This window comes from Trichosurus vulpecula, chromosome 1 (assembly GCF_011100635.1).
Source record: "Trichosurus vulpecula isolate mTriVul1 chromosome 1, mTriVul1.pri, whole genome shotgun sequence".
NCBI lineage: Eukaryota > Metazoa > Chordata > Mammalia > Diprotodontia > Phalangeridae > Trichosurus > Trichosurus vulpecula.
The window spans coordinates 522,663,916-522,684,648 of NC_050573.1; the positions used below are offsets into that span (position 1 = coordinate 522,663,916).

A 20,733-nucleotide genomic window follows, 5' to 3' on the forward strand; every position below is an offset into this window, starting at 1 on the left:
TTATGAATAGAATGTAAATTCCTTCGAGGCGGGCATTGTCTCCCTTCTGTCTTTGTATCCCAAGAGCCAGCAGAGTTTCAGGCACCCTAATGCTTAATGAATGCTTGTGGATTGATTGACTAATAATAGTGCCAGTTACCCTTGGGTGGCAGTTTGTTGTTCAAAGGACTATCCCCTGGACAAGCTGTGAGGTGGTAGGAAGGATGGATGTTAACCCTGTTTGCTAAAGGTCATACAGTTAGGTGACAGAAATGTACTGCAGTGCTGATTTGAACAGATCCAGGTTTGTAAAAATCTTTTTATTATGTTTTTCAGTTAACAATCATTTCTTTGCTTTCCCTCCACATTTGAAAGAAAAAAAAAAGGGAAAACAAACCCTTATGACAGATATGCATGGCCAAGGAAAACAAATTTCCACTTTGTGTCCACAAATGTCCTCCTTCTGTATTTGGGTCCATCCCCTCTCTGTCAGGAAGTGGGCAGCGTCGCTCACTGTCTGTCCTTTGGAATCATGGCTGGTCGTTGTATTGGTCATATCAACAGATTTGCTTTCAGAAATGCTATCCTGTATAAGAACTACATGTAGAGAAGAACCTTCCCTCCCTTCCTAGTAGGTAAAGGTGCATTCTGCCCAATGGTACTTAATCGTAGGAAGGAGAGTTTGCTTTTCTTTGCTGGAACTGCTTTGGGTCAGTTTTATACAGTGAAGCCACAAGCTGTAAGAAACTAGGCTTCTTCAAGATTTTCTCAAGAGCCAGTTCCTCAGTCTGATTTTCCTTACTGGTAGTTGCATAAATATGTTCCATGGAAAACAAAATGTGACCAGTTTGCAGCTTTAATTTCTGTTATCTTAGATGCAAATGTGCTTTTCTTCTCCAAGCCCAACAAAACAGCACTTGAAGATTCTGATTGAATTACTAATTTCCCTCTTAGCAGTCTGGCTGGAATGGGCAGGGCCTTCCCTGCAGCCTGACAGCTCTAATATGCTAGGATCCTAATTAAACAGGAAGCGTGAAGCCCATCAGAAGAATCCTGGGAGGGTCCCCTGGGAGAAGGCTGTGGAGCGTTTCAGAAAGCAATATTTGGGGAGGGTGGCTTCATTGGATAGCTGCTATACTTGGCTTCATGCCTCGGGTCAGGCTCTGTGCACTGGAGATGTTGTGTTATCTGGTAAAACCACACACCTAGCTCTTACTCGGTTGTGCAAACTCCTTATGAAGCTGTCTGCAGCCAGCCAGCCTCAGGACCAGAGAGCTCGTCCAAAGACAGCTGTTTTCCTACCAGTTCTAGTTAGAGGCAATGAGGCCTGCTGCCTTGCATATGCCTGGGAGTTTGGGGTTTTTGTTTTGCTTACAGTCCTTTTCCAGGAATGTTCCATTTTGTGACCACCGAAGCGGGGTGGAGGCAGCTGGAAGGAGGATTCTGGGGCATTGCTTTTCAACTCTAGCCCTGGGCAGGCAGTCAAACCACCTTTCTGAGAGCCTGGGTTTTAAGTGCAGGCCTTGACGGTAGCAAGGGGAGGTGGGGAGGAGAAAGAGCTTCAGACCTGACACAGTGAGTGTTTAGTTACCCTTTGGTTATCCTGGGGTTGATCTCTGGTCCCTCTCCCCAGCTCTGCAGCCATGTAGGAGGCCTAAAACCTGCAGAGGAGGACCCAAGTTTCTAAGTGCAATCCAAAGCCAGGACATTTTTCAGTTCCCTTGTGGGAGAGCTGTGGTTTTCATTTCAAAACTGGTGAAACATTGTGCCTGTGCAAATGCATGCACAATACACGTACATGTGTGTGCACATGCATGCCCACACCCCCTCTTTTACTGTGTAGAGGAGCTGGCTTATTGGGGTACCCTGCAGCCTGGAATGCAGATGGGGAGCAGAATTTCTGCTGGAGCAAGCTGGCCCCTGACCAAGTGGAATGTGTGCAGTGTTCTAATAGGAAAATCTTGATCCTACCCAGCAGCCTTGGTCTTGTATGCTGACAGTACGTTCCTCTGAGCTCTGTGCAGCAACTAAAGAATTCCTTGCACTTCTACAGAAGGCCTTTTGTTTGCCCATCTGTTGAGCAGCCTTCCTGGTGAAGGTAACCCTTCCCCCCTATCCAGTTTTGGAGAGGGGTGGTGAAAAGACCCTGCCTGGTTTGGAGTTGCAGCTCTGCTCCTTGCTAGCTCTGTGTGAGCTGGCACAAGTCACCTAACCCCACTTGGAGCTTCAGCAGCCTCATATATAACATGGAAGTAAAACTGTACATAAGGTACTTGATCAATGGGCGCTATTATAAGATTTTAGGTTGCCAGGGGAGTTTTGTTTCCTAAGGGTTGTTGATGCTGCTAAAAAGACATCTGTTAGCTCTTACTGTTCTGTCTGGGTGGCATTTGTGTTTCCAGATTTCTGTCTGGTCTAGCCTAAATACTTTTCAGAAATCATTAGGCTGCAAAATTTTTCTTCTGGCATTTACCCTCCTTATCACTGCCACCTTTTACTGCTCCCTAGGTCAGTAGGTTGAGAGAACTTGAGCTTTTGTCTCCAGCAGAGGTGTCAGACGCTCAGGCCTCCATGTGCCCACGGCACTCTTGAGTGCAGCTGAACCAGATTCAGATTTAATTGGGAAATCTTTAACAAAATAAATAGAAATACAATAAAACGTAGAGAACATTACATTTTAAAACTAAGCCCATATGGGGAGCAGGGATCCTTCTATATGAATTGGTGGCTCCTGTTTCTATTTGATTTGATTCCACTGGAATACAGCAAACACATTTATGGTCCCCACTCCCCTCCTAAATACAGACTTCCTTGAAAATTGATCAAAAGAAAGCGGAAGGGAGATGGAAAGTATGTAATCAACTTTTGAAACTATGGACCAAAATAATTTTTGTGACCTTGGAATATGTTTATATCTATCTATCAACATATACCTGACTTTTATTTAATTAATTTAACTAATTGTTATTATGTTTGGCTTAAGCCAGTGTGATAATTTGATTACATTCCCAGAGTACACACCTAATGATAGGACAGGATCAGTTAAGTCCTCAGTGACTTTCTGTTCCTTACAGGCTGAAATACAAACTCCTCAGCTTTAAATGCTGGGCCAAGGAGTTTCCCTACAGTGTTGCTCCAAACAGCCTTTTCAGAATTCTTTCAGTACTCTCTCTACTGTATCATTTAGCTGTCCCATGTAAAATAAATTTAAATAAGCTTTCAGTTTTTTCTGAATGGGTTTGTAGTATTGAAACTTCTGAAGTTATTAAAGCTTAAAACTGCATGAAATACTTCCAGGACACCTTGTATATAGAAGAGTTTTGTTGGTATAGGTTACTCCCAGTTGAGGTTGTCACCTTCTCTAAGAGTGAACTCCTGATCCAACTTGAACCAGATTAAAATGCAATTGGGAAGCAAACAAATAATAATAATAATAAATAAACAAAATACATTTGAACATAGATAAAGTTACTATATAGTTTTCTAAGTCAATATGCGTTTTACAGGAATCCTTATGTGTGGTTCAGTGGTCCCATCCCCCCTTTCTTTTTTGAGTCTCACACTACTCACCTATAGCACTGAGGCATAGAGGGACTTGTCTTGGATCATGCAGGCTCTATATATCGGAGGTAGAGCTTGAACTCAGCTCTGCCTGGCTCCTGGCTGGATCTATATTCATTATATCATTCTGCCTGCCTCTATTCAAAATAATTCAAGGTAATGACTCACTAGCACCTGGATGGGCTATCAAGAAAGGCCATGTGGGGGGGCAGAGCCAAGATGGCAGCTGGAAAGCAGGGACCCTCCAAACACCGATAAAAAATGGCTCTGAACAAATTCTACAGCTGTAGAAGCCACGGAATAGCAGAGGGAATCAGGGTTCTAGCCCAGGACAGCCTGGATGGTTGCTGGGTAGGGTCTGTTGCACGGAGCTGGGGGTGGAGTGGGAGCAGAGCCCAGCATGCGCCCGGACCAACCAGTCAGGGAGCTGGGCAGAACAGGCCCTAGCGCCCTGAATCAGTGAACTATGGCAGTTACCAGACTTCTCAACCCACAAACACCAAAGACAACAAACGAGGTTAGTGTGAAAAACTGCAGGGACAGAGTGAAGGGAGTTTGCTGTTGGCCCCCTCCCCCGGAGGTGGTACAGCTACAGAACTATAGCTGCAGTTTCGAGGAATTAAGTGGTGGATCAGAGCAGGAGTGAAGAGCCTGCTTAGATCTGAGTCCAGTCTGGGTGGGCGGTTCTTGGGGGAGGAGGAGCGCCGGTGTGGCAGACCTTGCTGTGTAGAAATAGCTCTGAAAACAACAGCGAAGCCCTTGAAGCTTGGGACCAAGTACTCTCTACTCTACAGTCATACCTGACCAGTTGGCTGGGAACATGGCCAGGCAGTGAAAGCGGACTCAGATTCAGACTCAGACTTTGGAATCTTCCTTTGGTGACAAAGAAGACCAAAACATACAGCCAGAAGAAGTCAACAGAGTCAAAGAGCCTACATCAAAAGCCTCCAAGAAAAACATGAACTGGTCTCAGGCCATGGAAGAGCTCAAAAAGGATTTGGAAAAAGCAAGTTAGAGAAGTAGAGGAAAAATTGGGAAGAGAAATGAGAGTGATGCGAGAAAACCATGAAAAACAAGTCAGTGACTTGCTAAAGGAGACCCCCCCCCCAAAAAAAATACTGAAGAAAATAAGCCTTAAAAAAAAAAAAGGCCATACAGGGGAAGCTAGGTGGGGCAGTGCATAGAGAACTGGCCCTGGAGTCAGGAGGATATGAATTCAAATGCAGGCCTTAGATACTTACTTAGCTGTGTGATCCTGGGCAAGTCACTTAACCCTGATTGCCTCCAAAAGAGGAGGAGGAGGAGTCTTATGTAGGAAATAGGACTTGAGATCAATTTTGAAGGCAATTAGGGATTCTTAGAGGTTGCAGGGAGATCACACACAGGCCAAATTTGGATGCTGTTGGTGTATTTGTTATATTCCTCAGGCAGCTAGGAGATGTCAGCTCTTCAAGGATATGAACTTTCTCCTTTTGGTCTTTGTATTTAGTAGGTGTTTGTTGAACAAATAATTAAGAATTGACAGTGGTATGGTAGACAGGGCTCTGGACTTGGGGTATGACGACATGAGTCTGATTCCCCAGCCCCATCAGGTATTAATTTTGTGACAGGGGGCAAGTCACTGTACCCCTTGTAACCTCAGTTTCCTCTTCAGTAAAATAGAGATAATATTTTTGTATTGTCTCCTTCACAGGTTGCTGTGAAGATCAAACGAGATGTTGACATTAAAACACTATATAAATGATTGCACATGTATAACCTATATCAGATTGCTTACTGTCTGGGGGTGGGGGGGAGGGATAGAACTTAAAACTCAGAACTTAAATGTTAAAAATTTACATGTAATTGGGAAAAAATAAAATATTATTTAAAAAAAAAACAAACACTACATGATGCCTTAAAGGTCTGTGTAAATGTCAGCTGTTGGTGTAGTTATATCAGACCCACTGCCTGATAGTTTCTTAGGTGGATGGGTTCGTGAACTAATGTTTCTTTTTGTGGAGGGGCTGGGCTTTACTAGTCAGTCAGTAAACATTTATAAGCTCCTACTATGTGCCGGGCACTGTTCTAAGCACTGGAGCTCACAGTCAGATGGAGATAGGTGGCTAGCTTATCATCTAGAGCTCAGTTTGTTTCCAGAATCTAGCTATTTGGGGATGTGGGTACCAGATCCAACTTTGAATCTGGTATAACTGGTTAGGTAACTTATGCCTCCATATAGTGGAAATATTCCTCGGTTGAGAATTAAACCATAGAATCACAGGGCTGTTAGACGTGGGAAGGAACTTCTGAGATCATCTTGTTTCTTGTTTTATAGAGAAGGGAAAGAAGACCAGGTGATTTTCCATGCTTTCTCTCTCTTTCTCTCCTGATAACTTCTCTCCTGAGTGGCAGTCTCACATCACCAGCTGCCTCTTGGACATGTTGGACTGGATCTCCCACAGACATCTCAAACTCAACATGTCCAAGCTACAGCTCATTATCTCCCCCTTTTGTAAACCTCCCCCTCCCCCTACCCCCACCCAACCCTTCCGTCTTGCAGACTTTCCTATTGTTATTGTTCGTCCTTCGTTCTCCATGAGGACCAATGATGGCAGGAAGGTGATGCCGTGACTTGGAAGTGAATTGGATTTAAGTGAGGGAGGGCTGGGCAAAGTCATCATCCTCACTCTCTTCTCTAGGGTCTTCAGAATCCAGTGGCAAGACACAGGTCAGGATGACTGGAGATGGGCCCCAGATGCAATGGGAGACCTAGTTACTCAGGCTTGCAACTTCGTGTCATCCTTACCTCCTCATTCATACTCAACCCCAGTCTGTTGCCACATCATCATCAGGGCTTGGTTTGGGTGTTAGGCTGGGGCAGTGAATGGTTTGGGCATCATTTACCAGGAATCATCATTTGCCTTTGGGTAAATCAGGCAAATGTGCAGTGGTTTCTGGGTGGGAGACCTCTGTCCTCAGGTGAGTCTTGGAAAACACCTTTTCTTACTGTTGCTACTTTTTTTTTCTCTCCTATTTAAACAGGAAATTAAATTCTGACTGTTATTACAAAACTTTTAATAACTTGGTTTGCAGAACAATTTCCTTATATGACAACAGTGTGAGGCAGGCAGGTCATAGGAGTTACAGCCGGATGGGAACTTAGAGGTCTGACCCTCCTCATTTTATATACGAGGTTCCTGAGGCCCAGAGAGGGAGTGCCTTACCCAGTGTCATGTAGGTAATACAAAACAGTTTGCATCTTTATATATAGTGCTTTTAAGTTTTGGGAAACTTTTTGGATAGATTCTTACTTGAGGTAATTGTCAGAGTTGGAATTTGAACCTAAAGGTCTTGCCTGTAAATGCAGCATCTTAGGGAGATGGAGGAAGCATTTTTATGTATTTACTGTTGCTAAGCACTGTACTAAGTATTTGTTGTAACTTTTCGTGACTCTATTTGGGGTCTTCTTGGCAAAGATACTGGAGGGGTTTGCTATTTCCTTCTCTATCTTATTTTACATATGAAGAAACTGAGGCAAACAAGGTTAAGTGACTTGCCCAAGGTCACACAGCTAGTAAGGCCAGATTCAAACTCGGGAGGATGAATCTTCCTGACTCCAGGTCCTGTACTCTGTGCACTATGGCGCCACCTAGCTGCCCTAAGTATGGTAGACACTAGTAGAGGTAAATGTGACAGTCCCTGCCCTCAAAGGAGTGTTTACATTCTAATGAGGGAGACTGCACTTAAAAGGGAGCTGGGGGGGGGGGGGGAGGTAAGGAGGGAGGAGACACATGCCCACCTTATGGAGGTGGTGAATTGTCATGGAGGCCTGGTCCTGGTCAAGGTGAGGTGAAAGTTCACTTAACAGAACCAGAGTACCCAAGCTAGAGTCTGAGGATTGGGAATATGGTTGAGATGAGGAGGATGGCCCCAGCATAGGCAGCCTGGAAGTGACTGTGGAAGCATGGTGTTCGGAATGAGGGAGGCGGTGGTCTTGGTTTACCCTGTGTGGGTCAGATCTTATCTGCGGTAATGTTTTCAGTTTGGGGCACCACGTCTTCAGAAGGACATTGTAAATAAATAAGAGCTCACCTTTCCACAGGACTTAAGCATTTAGAAAGCACTTTACCTACGTTATCTGCTTTGAGTCCCACGCAAGCCTTCTGAAGTAGAGGTTTTTATCATCCTTGTTTCTTTAGATGGGGAAACAGGCTCAGTGAGTTTGAATGACCTGTCCAGAATTCTGGAGCTATCAAATGTCTGAGGTGGGATTTGAACCCATGTCTTCCTGACTCCAAAACCATTATGACACACTGCCTTTCTGGAGTGTAACTGGAGTGTCCTGTGGAGCAGGTATTACATTTTGTTTCTACTTCATGCCCCAGAGGGAGGAATTAGGAACAATGGGTGAAGGCGTTGAGAGACAGGTTTCAGCTAGAAATAAGGGGAAAAAAGTCAACTCATTCAAAAGCATTTACTAAGCTCCTTCTACATATCTCTTGGGGTGTATGGGAGTGTTCAGGGAGGACTGGCACCTCTGGTGTAAGGGCCTGCTGAGCCCTTTTCAGGGCTGCTCAGCCACCTTTCACGTCCACCTTTATCTCTCACTGTGGCTCCAAGAAGCACATGCACGTGGCCATACCTGGCTAAACCAGGTTGAGGGTAACAAATAGGCCTCACTCCTGTTGAGTAAGAGGGATGTCTTCCTTAAGCGTGTGGAGACTCCCTCTGGCGGAATGGGCAGACAAGAACAGTTTGTTCCAAGAGCCGTGATGGAAACTCAAGCAGGTGCTGTGGAGCGCTTAGAGCTTGGTCAGACATCGAAGACACCAAGGTCATCCACTGCATCCTGGGCTGTAGCCAGTTGTCCTGACTTTCGTTGCCACTGGACCTAAATGACTCTGGAAGAGAGAGTGAGGCTGATGACTCTGTGCAGCTCTGTCTCACTAAAATCCAGTTCACCCCCCTGTGATATTGTTGGTCATCTTTGAAAATGAAGGATAAACAACCGCAACGCACCTCTCAGGCACTGTGCTAGGTGATAGGAATATAAAGACCTTGAACAAAGTCATCTCTGTTAGCAAGGAGCTGCCATTCTGATGGAGGGGAAACAGAGCTGTCCAGAAGTCAAATGTGCTGGTCTAGGAAATAATGAGTGTGCCATCACTGAAGATCTTTGAGCAGAGATCTCAAGTGTCCACAGTGGGCTAGGGAAGGTTCTAGAGGGGATTCCTGTTCAGCTGCTGGTTTCTGGTTCTGTCCTTTCTGAGATTCAGTGATTTCTTCCATGGCTTTTCTTTTAGAGGCTAGTGTGTGGTCTGGTGGCAAAAAACCCTCCTCTGGGAGCCAGGGTTCCTGAGCTCTTCTGGTTCTGCCATTAACTCTGTATAGCTGAGAACAGGTCACTTAACCTCCCTAGGTCTAGTTTCCTCATCTGTAAAGTGTGGAGATGGGACTAGATCATCTCTCAAGTTGAATTTTAAGATTCTATGTAGGCTGAAACTGATGGCCATTCTTTTGAATCTCTACAGCATTTGGCGTATAGAGTGAGTGTGTGTGTGTGTGTGTGTGTGTGTGTGTGTGTGTGTGTATGTGTTTAGATGAGCAGCTAAAGATAGATAAAATACTGGACCTGGATTCAGGAAGATCTGAGTTCAAATCCCTCCTCAGACACTTAATAGCTGTGTGTCTCTGGGAAGGTTACTTAACCTCTGCCTGCCTCCATTTTCTTATCTGTAAAATCGAGATAAGGCAGCTAGGTTGTGCAATGGATAGAGCACCAGGCCTGGAGTAAGAAAGACCTGAGTTCAAATGTGGCCTACTTAAATTAACCCTGTTGGCCTCAGTTTCTTCATCTGTAACATGAACTGGAGAAGGAAATGGCAAACCACTCCAGTATCTCTGCCAAGAAAACCTCAAAAGGGGTCACAAAGAGTCAGACGCGACTGAAATGACTAGACAACAAAACAGTTCTGATAACAGCACCTACTTCCCAGGGCGGTTGCGAAGATACAGTGAAATGTTATTTGTAAAGTACTTTATAAACCCTACAGTGCTATACAAAGATAGTTATGATACCCTAAGGACAAGTTCATTGCCTCCTGGAGCTTTCCCTCTTCTGCTGATATTGGAGAAAGTAGACTTTTCTACTTTTGTCAAAGGGCTGACTGCATCAAAGGAAAGAGAACCTGGAAGATGGGTTGGGGGCCTCCAGGATAGCCTAGGGCTGGGGGCTGCAGAATTTTCTTTTAGCTTTTCTGTGTTCTGTTCGAGAGATGAATATGTTATCTTTCACACTTCCTTGTCTGATGGCATATGAGAAACTCTCTTTGAGACAAACCCAGCAGACAGATAGCTGAATATACAATCTATGTAGACCAGTAGTGTCAAACTTAGATAGAAATGGGCCACTAAACTGTACATAAGGATCCTTGCAGCCACATATTGACTTAGAAAACCACATTAACATTATCTATGTTCTATTATATTTTTATTTATTTTGTTAAACATTTCCCAATTACGTTTTAATCTGCTTTGGGCAGCACCCAGCCTGTTTGACGCCTCTGGTGTAGGCTGTCTCCAAGACTTTTTCTATCGTCCTTAACTCTTTCTGATGGTCTGCCTTTCCTAAGACTTCATCCCTTCAGAAATTAGACTCTCATGAGCCTTCTTGAAGAGCAGTAGACTGTATCCTTGACCATATGCAACTTGATCTCAAGATCTTTGGCTTATAGGCCTCAGTGCATTCATTTCTTTATTCATTGAATAGGCACTGGGGGGGTGGGGGGAGGAGAAGGGTATAAGCATTTATTTAGTGCCTGCTATGTTCCAGGCACTGTACTGAGTACTTTTTGCAAATTACAAATGTGTCATTTGATCTTCATGGCAGTCCTGGGAGGTAGATTCCCATTTATTCCCATTTTACAGTTGAGGAAACTGAGGCAAACAGGCTACATTTCCTGACCAGTATCACACAGCTAGTAAGTGTCTGAGGTTGAATTTGAACTCTGGTCTTCTTGACTCTAGGCCCAACCCTCTTATCTACTGCTGCCTAGCTGCCTCTGAACTACTAAAAACCAGTTCCTTCCCCAAGAACTTAAATACTACCAGATCTTGGGTGATGCCCGAAGTTACATGCAAACAAACCGGTTTTAGAGAAACCTTAACTTTTTTGTGTGTCATAGACCCCTTTGGCAGTCTGGTGAAGCCTATGAACTTTTTCTCAGAAGAATGTTTTTAAATGCATAGAACACAAGATTAAAAGGAAACCAGTTATGTTGAAATAAAGAAATCGATGTACTTATTTAAAAATAACACACACATACAAGTTCATAGACACAAAGTTAAGAGTCCCACGTTTTAAACTGCCCCTTTTTCTAGCTGATTCTTGGCATATCATCTGGCTCTCTCTGTTCCTGGAGTTTCTCTCTTGGCTTTTCATATGTGTACCCCATATGCTCCATTTTACTGGCTTTTGAAACAGGAGTACATTGTTGGCAAGAAATGCATGTGCCAGGTTTGTTCCTATTAAGTCTTTGCAAGGAATCCTGATTTGAGGAATGGGGACGCTTGAGCAAGAAGAATGAAGAAGAGATTTGATAGGGGTGGCCAGGAGATACCTTCGGTTGAAACGTATCATACCCTAACCACTGTCTGAAAGCCAGCCCCACGTTGCTTCTTTTCTCCAACTACTCTTGTCTGCAGACTGTTTTTTGAACACGCTGTGCCCTTGTAGACTACAGCATGATGTTTCCATTGTTTGTCCTGGTCTGTTAGGATCCTGTGATCTGAACAGCACCTGCAGGACAAATAAACTTCAGATCTGGTCACTTCCAGGCGAATGTTGGGGCCCTTTGACATCTGTGTTACCCAGAATAAATAACGTGTGGCCCAGGACTCCCTGCCTCTTACCTACTTTAAACAAGGCTGATGTGTTTTTTTTTTAAATTTTATTTTTCAAAGCTGTTAAATTGGCACGGCAGCCTGTACTTCTTCACACTGGCAGCTGGTACTCTCAGCCTCCAAAGGGCTCTAGTTTCACTCTTGACGCAGGTTGCAGTGCTGTGGGTTGGACTGCTGGCTGCTCCGAAACTGATAGGGGAGGTGAATCATCAGGAGGGGGAAATAAACACAATTTCTCTTGCAGAACAGGCTCCCAGTGACTCCTCTGTTTCTGGAGATACTCCGAGAGCAGCACTGAAGTGGGGAGATACCTGCACAGTTTAGAAAAGGGGCAGTTACTGCCTGACCTGGCTGGCCCCTATCTCTCCAAGTTTAAATCCCATCTTGGAGGTGGGTGCCTGCTGTCCAATGCTGAATTAGCATGCAGCCGACTGTTTCAGGCACCAGCATATTACGCTAAAGAAACAGTCATGTTGGATCATGCACTTTAAGAAATGAAGAATTCTGCTCCTGAAGCACTTTTCCTGGGGACCTAGCCAGCTTTCTCAGAACTCTTACAAACTGGGTTTAGCAGCAGGCAAGGGGAAGCTGGTTTTTTTTTTTTTTTTTTTTTGCAGACTTTTAGTCTAAGTGAAACTAGTAGGGGAGTGAGAGGGGTAGGATCGAATTGGCGGCGTAGGTTTGTGTGCAATGGACCCAAGCCGCTTCTAATAGCACCTGGAGGCCAGGAGGGACATTTCCCAGGGTGCCAGAAAGGGGTATTTCACTGGATAGAATTGCAAAAGTTGGCTTAGATGTTGAGAATTCACACTCAAGCCACTTTAGAAACAGGACGCTGCAACATTCATTTGTCTCCTTTCCAGAAAAAGACCTTTCAAAAAAGAACATTTAAAATAAAAAGCGGCCAGTGTAGTCTCCATAACACGTGTCCCGATCCAGAAAGTTTTTCTCTCGCTGTGTGTGTTCCTTTTTTTTTTTTTTTTTTAAAACAATCCTGTGCTTCAGCGCCTCCATGTTTTCTGGCTTCTGTCCAGTTTCCTGTTTTACGTCACTGATAGTTAACTGCTGCAGCTTTTACAACTGTGCTTTCAAGTGTAATCTGAGCTGGAACTGCCCAACTTCAGCTGCCACGGCTCCTGCCTACGAGAGAGAGAGCCCTGAATCCCCCCTCTATCTACCTTTCGGATTCTCTCCTTCTGCCCCTCCCGCCCCAGGCTGCAGGATTAGGAATCTTGCAACTATCAAATTGCTTTGGGTCAGGAGAGAGGAGGGGAGCGGGGCAGCGGGGCCAAAGCCCCAGGTCACTTGCAAAAGGTCACCGACCTTTCCGGTGCACCTACCTTTTTTGTTTGTTGTGCTCTTGTGGGAAGTAAGCCTTAAGGATGTTTTGCTGGAAGGGCTTTTGAGTTCGACCCCTTGGCTTCTTTTCCCACCCCTCCTGCCCCCAGGCGCACTTGGTTCTCTGCTTCATTTCGGGGAAGCCATGGACAAAAGGCAAGGTATATGTTGCAATGTCGGAAACCTGTGGAAATGGGGCTAGGGTGGCGAGGGGTGGGAGCGGGGGAGCCCTAGTGTGGTTTAGTTATTTAAACAAGGATTGTTTAACTTAATTTGGTGGTATTTTCACCTTTGCTTTAACGGTGCGTTGGTTGCTTGCATTTTCCCTTTCCCTGGAAGGTCCCCCAAATGGAAAATGCAAATGTTTATTGACAGTGATTTGCTTGGAAAGTCGGTGTTGGGTAGGTAGGCAGAGAATTAACTGGGGTGATTTCAGGGGGAAAAAACCCAACAACACAGCTCAACAACAAAAACAAACTACAGTTTGCCTGCTTGCAAGATTGAGTGGGTATGTGTGTATATATTTTTAAGTGGAGCTTGGTGGGCAAGGGTGGGTGCTAGCTTGGGTGTTTCCTGGACAGCCAAGGTCCCTCCCTCACCCCACCTCCCTCCCTTGAATGGGGCAGGCCCAGCGTGGATGAAGGGACGTGCAAACTTTGCAGTTCACTAGCCTGTATCAGCAGAGGTGGAACAGGTGATGAGCACAGTGGTGGTGGTGGAGCTCGTTGGTAACGATTACTTTTCTACTACCCTGTTTTGAATGCAGATGGGATGTGTATGTGTCTATAGAATGTTTATTTCCACCTCCCCCTGCTGTTTCTCCTAATTTCTCTTGTGGTTAGCCAATTTATGTGTTCGTAACAATTTTTTTTTGTCCCTAGCAAGGAGATAAGGGAATTTGTCTGAAAGACTTTGCTCCAACACAGATTATTCACTAGCATTCTCACTCCCTTAACCACACTGATTTACTCATTTCTGGGCTGTGGTATCATCAGCTTTGCTCAGGGTAATCACAGGAGCCTCTGACAGCCAGCTACCCCTTTTAGCTTCAATGTAGTGTTTCCTTAGCTAAAATGTTTTGGAGTTGCTCGGTTTACCCCTGGTGACCTGGATCCTATTCTTGTGTCTCCAGGGGCGCTAGGATTCCCGGTCCTCCTCCTCCTTCCCTCTTCCCTAAATGTACACCTACTTCTCTCCTTTATCCTTTTTCCTTAAACCCACCTCCTTGTATTTAGTGGTTTTTTGCTTGTGCAAGAGACCAATTAATGGCAGTTGATTGATGGAGCACCAGAGTTGCAGGAAATCGAAGGTTGGAAGCTCTGGGGCTTTGTTCTGCACCTGGAGTGTTTGGGTCCTGGGGGGGGGGGTGGGGCTTCCACTAGCCTTAACTGCAGGTGGCCTGGGCGCTGGGGAGGAGGTGCTGGTTCAAAGGTCAGTTCGGTCAAACAGTTTTATTTTCTGGTGTTGTCCCTATGCTCCTGGCCTTCCTCTGACTGATGCATTGGGGCCAGGTGGAATCAATGAGGTGAATTGCCCATGCCAAGAAACCTGGGCTACAGCACAGAGAGGGGAAATATGTGTGTAGTCTGGATGACGGGCAAGTGTGATTGACCTGTCAGTTGAGGAAGTTAGTAGATCTGTTAAGGCTGGAGGCTGCAGAAAGGCCTCTGAGAAGGAGCCCAGAAGGAGGAAGTGCTTGCCTTTGAGGTCATGTGACTTAGGAAGCACAGCAGAATGACTTCTAAATCGTTGTGGAGTGCTTTTTTTTTTTTTTTGGTGGAGGGGGTGTCAAAAGAGGAGGAAGAAGGGATTATTATAGAACTAGAGCGGGAAGAGACCACCTAATCCATCTCCCCATTTTACAGATGAGGAAACTGAGACCCTGAGAAGTTGTGACTTACCCAGGGTCACACAGGCAGTAAAGCAGTACAGGTGGGACCTGAGCCCAGGTCTTCCTAATTCCAAGTCCAACCCTTTCTTTACTGTACCAGTGAACCTCAGCGACCGACCAGACCAACCCTTCCTTTTTAAAGATTAGGAGACTGTGGCCCTGGCAGGTTAAGGGACTTGTCTAAAGTCACCCAGGAAGCCCCAGAGGCAGAATTCAAACCCAAGTCTGGCTCTTTCTACCGTACCATGTTACCTCTGGGAGAGGGCCAAGACACTTCCCTTGCTTCTCAGCAGGCCTCTTTGGTGAGTCATGGGGGGGACAGGGAGCAGGTGGAAGGGGGAGGGGCAGTCTCTGTTAGTCTGGTTTCCTCCTCCAAAGGTAAAGGCTCACAGCTGCTGGGATGGCCTTGACATCACACTCCCAAGTGCTCATCACACACTGCTGAGATGTGCTGAGTGGGAGCCTGGCCAGCTGTCACACAGAGCCTGCCCACCCACCTCTTAGGCGCCAGGCTTGGGCTCGTGGCCCAGGGCAACTACATACATGCATTCAGGTTTCTTTTTCCTAACTTGAACCCTTGGTAAGAGTAGCAGGAAAGCCCCTGGCTTGGAAGAAACTGTGACTTGAGGGAGGAAACTGTATACCTTTCCGTCCTCCCCAATTTAATCCCAAAAGAGAACTAACAGTCAATCAGCAAGCATTTACTAAGAATGCATTGTGCCAGGCACTGTGCTGAGTTCTAGGCTGAGCTCAGTCAGGGATGTTTTTATTGATGTTCCTGCCTGGACTAGAGGCTCTCTTAACCATCTGGCCCCATCTTCTTTTAAAACTTTTGCAAATTGATACCTTTTGTTTTTTACATCACCAAATTTCCCAGTATTTCTCTCCTTCCTCCCCACTTCCAGAGGATCATCCTTTTAAATGAAGGATTTTAAAAAGGAGGGAAATAAATGCAAATTTCACCCAGTTAACCAACACATCAACCAAATGCAAACTCATATGTAGTGTTCTGTACCTGTACTCCCAACACCTGCCATGCAGAAAGGGGGCAAATTCTCAAGCCTCTTTTGGAGGCTAAGCTTTTGATCATTATATTTTAACCGTATGGCCTCACTCTCCTTTTTTAAAATACAATTTTATCGATAGCTTTTGCTTTTGACATCACCAAAGTTTGTCCCAGTATCCCTCTCCTCTCCCAGAGAGCCATCTGCTGTATACCAAATAATATTTTAAAAAAGAGAGAGGAGGAAAAAATCAGCAAAATTGATGAATACATCAAAAAAGTCTGAAAATATATGCAGTGTTCTACACCCATGGACCTCTGACCTCTGCAAAGAATAGGGTAGGGATCTCTTCTCCTAGTTCTTCTTGGGGCCTTGCTTGTTCTTTGGAATTTTACAACATTCCCTTATGATTGTTTTCCATGTGTTGCTTTTTCCATTAACATTACTGTAGTCATTGTATATATTGTTTTCTTGGATTTGCTTACTTCATTCTTCTTTAGTTCATTTAAGCTTCTTATCAGCGACCCCCTTGAGATGAAATGTCTGGGCCAAAGGGGATGGACATTTTAGTCACTTAAAAATGGGTGTACTGATTCACAGCTCCACCGACATACCCGTGGGACAGTCTTCTCACATGATCCCTCCAACATTGACCATTGCCATCTTTTGTCATATTTGCTGGATGGGAGGACTTAGGACTCCTTTGATTTGTATTTTTCGCTTATTAGTGATTGGGAGCATGATTTCATGTGGTTAGCAATCATTTGCAATTCTTCTTTTGTCATATCCTTTAAGGGGTGGGATGATGTTGTGGAAAGTTCAGTGAGTGTGGGGAACCGTGGCATCACTCCCGGTTTGACACATCCTTTTAAGCTGTGTGACCATGTTTTGCACATTTCTAATATACTTATCATGCATTGTTACTGTGTGTTCTTGTTATCTGTTTGTCTTTTATCCCCTCTCTCATACTCTGAGCTCCATGAGGCTGGGGATCATAGCAGATTTTACCTACATTTTGTATCTTGTCCTGCAAAGGATGGATTCTCAGTATGTGTGGAATGGATAGCTGCCCCTCTAGGCTCGTAGACTCCTAGGATTCAGTCAGTCAGTTAGCACTGGAAGTGCCTGATGTTTGTCCTGGCGCTAGACGCTGGGTATACAAAGACAAAAGCAAAATAATGTTCTGTCCTCAACAGTGTTCCAAGAGGCAGCATGTGCTATGTAAGTTTCTGACAAAGCAGAGAGATACACAGTAACCTTTGAAGGGAAGGCTCTAGATGCTGGTGGGAAAGGACATGAAAGGATGTTCAGACCATTGTAATCATGAGAGACAGAAAAGAGGGGAGATGGATGGTGGTGGGTGATGAGCAGCAAGTCAGGTAGTATGGTCGGAGGGAGGGGAAGGGAGTAGCCGGGCTTCAGAACCAGGACTTCTGACTCCAAGTTGCCCCACTGCATCGAGCTTCATTAAGTGGCCTCTGCCTGGAGATAGGTGTTTTGAAGCTCTCTGTTTCCCCTTTATCACCACTATAGTACCTGGAGTCCCTGTGGGTTACCTCTGCAATTGCAGGTGGGGCTGGGTGGGTGGGTGGCTTGCCATTATAAATATGGAGTCCTCCAAGTTAATTTAGACCGGGGACCCCTCTGTTAGGATTTTAACTCCATTGAGTGAAGGGTTTCTGTTAGATCCCTTTGGCATCTTTAGGGAAATACCATGTTAGATCCTGGCAAATTATAGAATTTTTAATTTTAGAGCAGCTAGGTGGCAAATTATAGAATTTTTAATTTTAGAGCAGCTAGGTGGCACTGGGATAGAGCACTGGGTCTGGAGTCAGGAGGACTCATCTTCCTGAGTTCAAATTTGACCTCAGACACTAGCTATGTGAACCTGGGCCAGTCTCTTAACCCTAGTTGCCTCAGTTTCTGCACCTGTAAAATGAGCTGGAGAAGGAAATGGCAAAGCAACTCCAATATCTCTGCCAAGAAAACCTTAAATGGAGTCACAGAGAGCCAGACACCACTGAAACAACTGAACAACAAAAGTTTTAAAACAGGACCCCTGCCACCCAGTGGCATTTCATGGATAATGTGGACTTGGAGTTAGGAAGAACTAGGTTTGAATACAACCTCAGGAACTCCCTAGTGGTGTGACACTGGGCAAATCACTTAACCTTTATTGGCTTCATTTTCCTTATCTCTAAAATGGGGGAATAATATGGAAGTATCAAATGAAAAAATGTATGTAAAGTACTTTGCAAGTCCACAAACCTGTGTGTCAATGGTGATGCTTAGGCATATCATGCCTTTGTTGTGCAAAGCCCCATGTGAGGTGTTGTTGGGTGCTATCAAAAGAAGTAGAAGACTGGCCCTGCCCTTGAGGAGTTTATAGTCTAGTTAGAAAGCTGAAATATCTATGCAAAATGGTGTATTACTTATAAGGCAACATACTAGCAATTTTTAACTTAATACAAGCGTTCTCCGAGTAGACAGTTACAAAGTGCTAAAGAAGGAAAAGAGATCAGATTTGATTGGGGTCAGTAAACCTACAGTGGACTAGCATGATTTTAAAACTGGTTAGCTATTGACTTAAAATGACTATTACATTGGAAGTGGTCTCTCTCTTTTAAAGAAAGTTTTGATGCTATGCTTTATTTACACTAGGGTTTTTTTTTTGGTGGTGATGTATTGCTTTTCAAAAAAATTTTTATTTTAGAAGTGGTCTTTTTTTTTTTATTGGCACCAGGGCCATAGACTCCATAAGTAATATTTATTGGTTAGTGTTTTAATTATAAGCATTTATTTTCTAGAATTTATCTTTTAAAATATTTACTCTAGGATAAAATTTGAGTTTTTTTGGTAAATAGTATTTTACTTTTTTATAATTACGCGTAAAGATAGTTTTCAACGTTCTTTTTTTTTAATAAGAGTTTGAGTTTCAATTTTTTTTCTTCCTCCCTCTCTTCCATCCCCCCTCCCCAAGATGGCACGCAATCTGATATAGGTTATACGTTTGCAATCATGTAAACATTTCACATTAGTCATGCTGTGAAAGAAGAAACAGAACAAAAGAGAAAAGCCACAAAAAACAAGTGAAGATATTATCTTTTGATCTGCATTCAGACTCCATAGTTCTTTCTTTGGATGTGGATAGTATTTTCCATTCCATGAAATTGTCTTGGACCATTTTATTGCTGAGAAGAGCTAAGTCTATGACAGTTGATTGTTGCACAATGTTGCTATTACTGTGTCCAATGATCTCCTGGTTCTGCTCACTTCACTCAGCATCAGTTCATGTAAGTCCTGGAAGTGTTCTCTTAAAGAAGTTATTTGCATACTCTACATGGCTGCCTTTTTGGCTATATGGTTACACCAAACACTGCCTCTGAGAGAGTGGTCATCTGACGATTTAAGGTGTGGTTAGATTTAGGAGTGTCTGTACTAGATGGACATGTTGTTACAGTGCTTCCATTGTCCCCATCTATAACACAAGTGCCTTGTTTGGAAGGGAGGGAAACCCCAAAACAGAACACACACAGTTCTACATGTGAAAACCTGAAATCACCAAATTGATTGTTTAGATGGTGACTCATCTACTGCCTTACTTATATCTTTTGATGTCTTATAAGGTAGGTCATGCAAGTATTTCAGTTCCATTTTATGAGGAGGTAACTGATGCCAAGAACTTCAATGACTTGTCCAAGGTCACACGGCCAGTAAGTAAGTGGCAGGGCTGAGATTCAAACCCTGGTGTTCTGATTACAAATCTAGTGTCTTTCTATTACCCAACAGTATTACAAAAGAATTCTTGGGAAAAAGATTGCCTCAATGATTCATGAAACTGTGAGCTTCCTAATGCATTTAAAATATGTCTTATAAAAATAGATTTCATATATCTGTGTATGTATACATATATATCTAGTATAGATGTACACACATACATACAAAGTGCCCTCCACATTTTAATGCGATCGTAAGCTTTAATAGGACAAGGCTGTCCTGCCCTAGAAAGCTGAACACACCATGTGGGGGTGTGTCTCTGGGGTGGTATCCCTGCTGGTGGTAATGATAGTAACGACTCTGGGGCTTCTAGGTCCCCAAGGAAAGCTCTAGGCCTAGCTCCTAATTCTCACTTGATGAATTTAGGTTGGGGCAGTTTCTTTGGGGTCTTGATGGGCTTTAGAAGGCACAGCCCACAGGGGACCTAGTTAACGTGGGGCTTTAGGTCTCAGGCTGTGAAGAGAGAGGCAGGAGAGGCTCATTACTGGGATACCTTGGGGAGTCAGGCTTTCCAGTACAGCTTGGTCCAATCAGGGCACTTCTTTTCCTCCCTCAAAATTCCTGAGAGGAGGGTCTTTTTTGGGTGTGTTTTAGGGGTCGTTTGATGACTTACCTTTTTTTAAAAGAATAATTTATTTATTTTTAGTTCAACATTCACTTCCATAAGATTTTGAGTTTTAAACTTTCTCCCCCTCCCTCCCCTCCTCCCTACTCCAAGATGGCATGCAATCTGATAAAGGCTCTACATATACATTCATATTAAACATATTTTCACATTAGTCATGATGTAAAGAAGAACTAGAATTAATGGGAAGAACCAAGAGAAAGAAGAAACAAAACAACAACAAAAAAGGGAGCAAGCAGTATGCTTCCATCTGCATTCAGACTCCAAAGTTCTTTCTCTGGAGGTGGATAGCATTTTCCATCATGAGTCTTTTGGAGTTGAGATGACTTTTAATCAGAGAGGAGTTACCTTTCACAGCCCAGAATCTTGTCCCTCAACTTAGCAAAGTCTAGTGGTTCCCTCTTGCCTCTGGGATAAAATACATATTCCTCTTTTTTTTCCCCCTTCGAATATTTAACGCCCTTCAGAATCAGGCTCCAGTTTACCTCTTCTGGGCCTAGTGCATTTTACTTTTTCTCACATACTCTATGTTCTAGCCAAACTGGCTGTCCTTGGGATGCCACATTCCATCCCTGTGCTTTTGTAAAGGCTAGGATGCATTCCCTCCTCACCTGCTTCTTACTATCATTGAAGCGTCAGCTTGGAGCTGAAAGATCATTCCCTCCTTCATTTTA

The 20,733-nt window shown here is 44.1% G+C and overlaps 1 protein-coding gene across 2 annotated transcripts in view; it reads left to right on the forward strand.

The window, feature by feature from the left end:
• Window positions 1–20,733, forward strand: part of MAP2K3 (mitogen-activated protein kinase kinase 3) — a 73,658-nt gene that overhangs the window by 15,844 nt on the left and 37,081 nt on the right. Inside the window, exon 1 of one of the 2 annotated variants that reach the window (XM_036741160.1) lies at window positions 12,515–12,923. The exons of the other annotated variant lie outside the window; for it this stretch is intronic. Within the exon in view, the coding sequence (XP_036597055.1) occupies window positions 12,908–12,923 (16 nt within the window). The 5' untranslated portion in view covers window positions 12,515–12,907. Of the gene's footprint in view, window positions 1–12,514; window positions 12,924–20,733 lie in introns of those variants that run through there. 2 annotated transcript variants of the gene reach the window in all.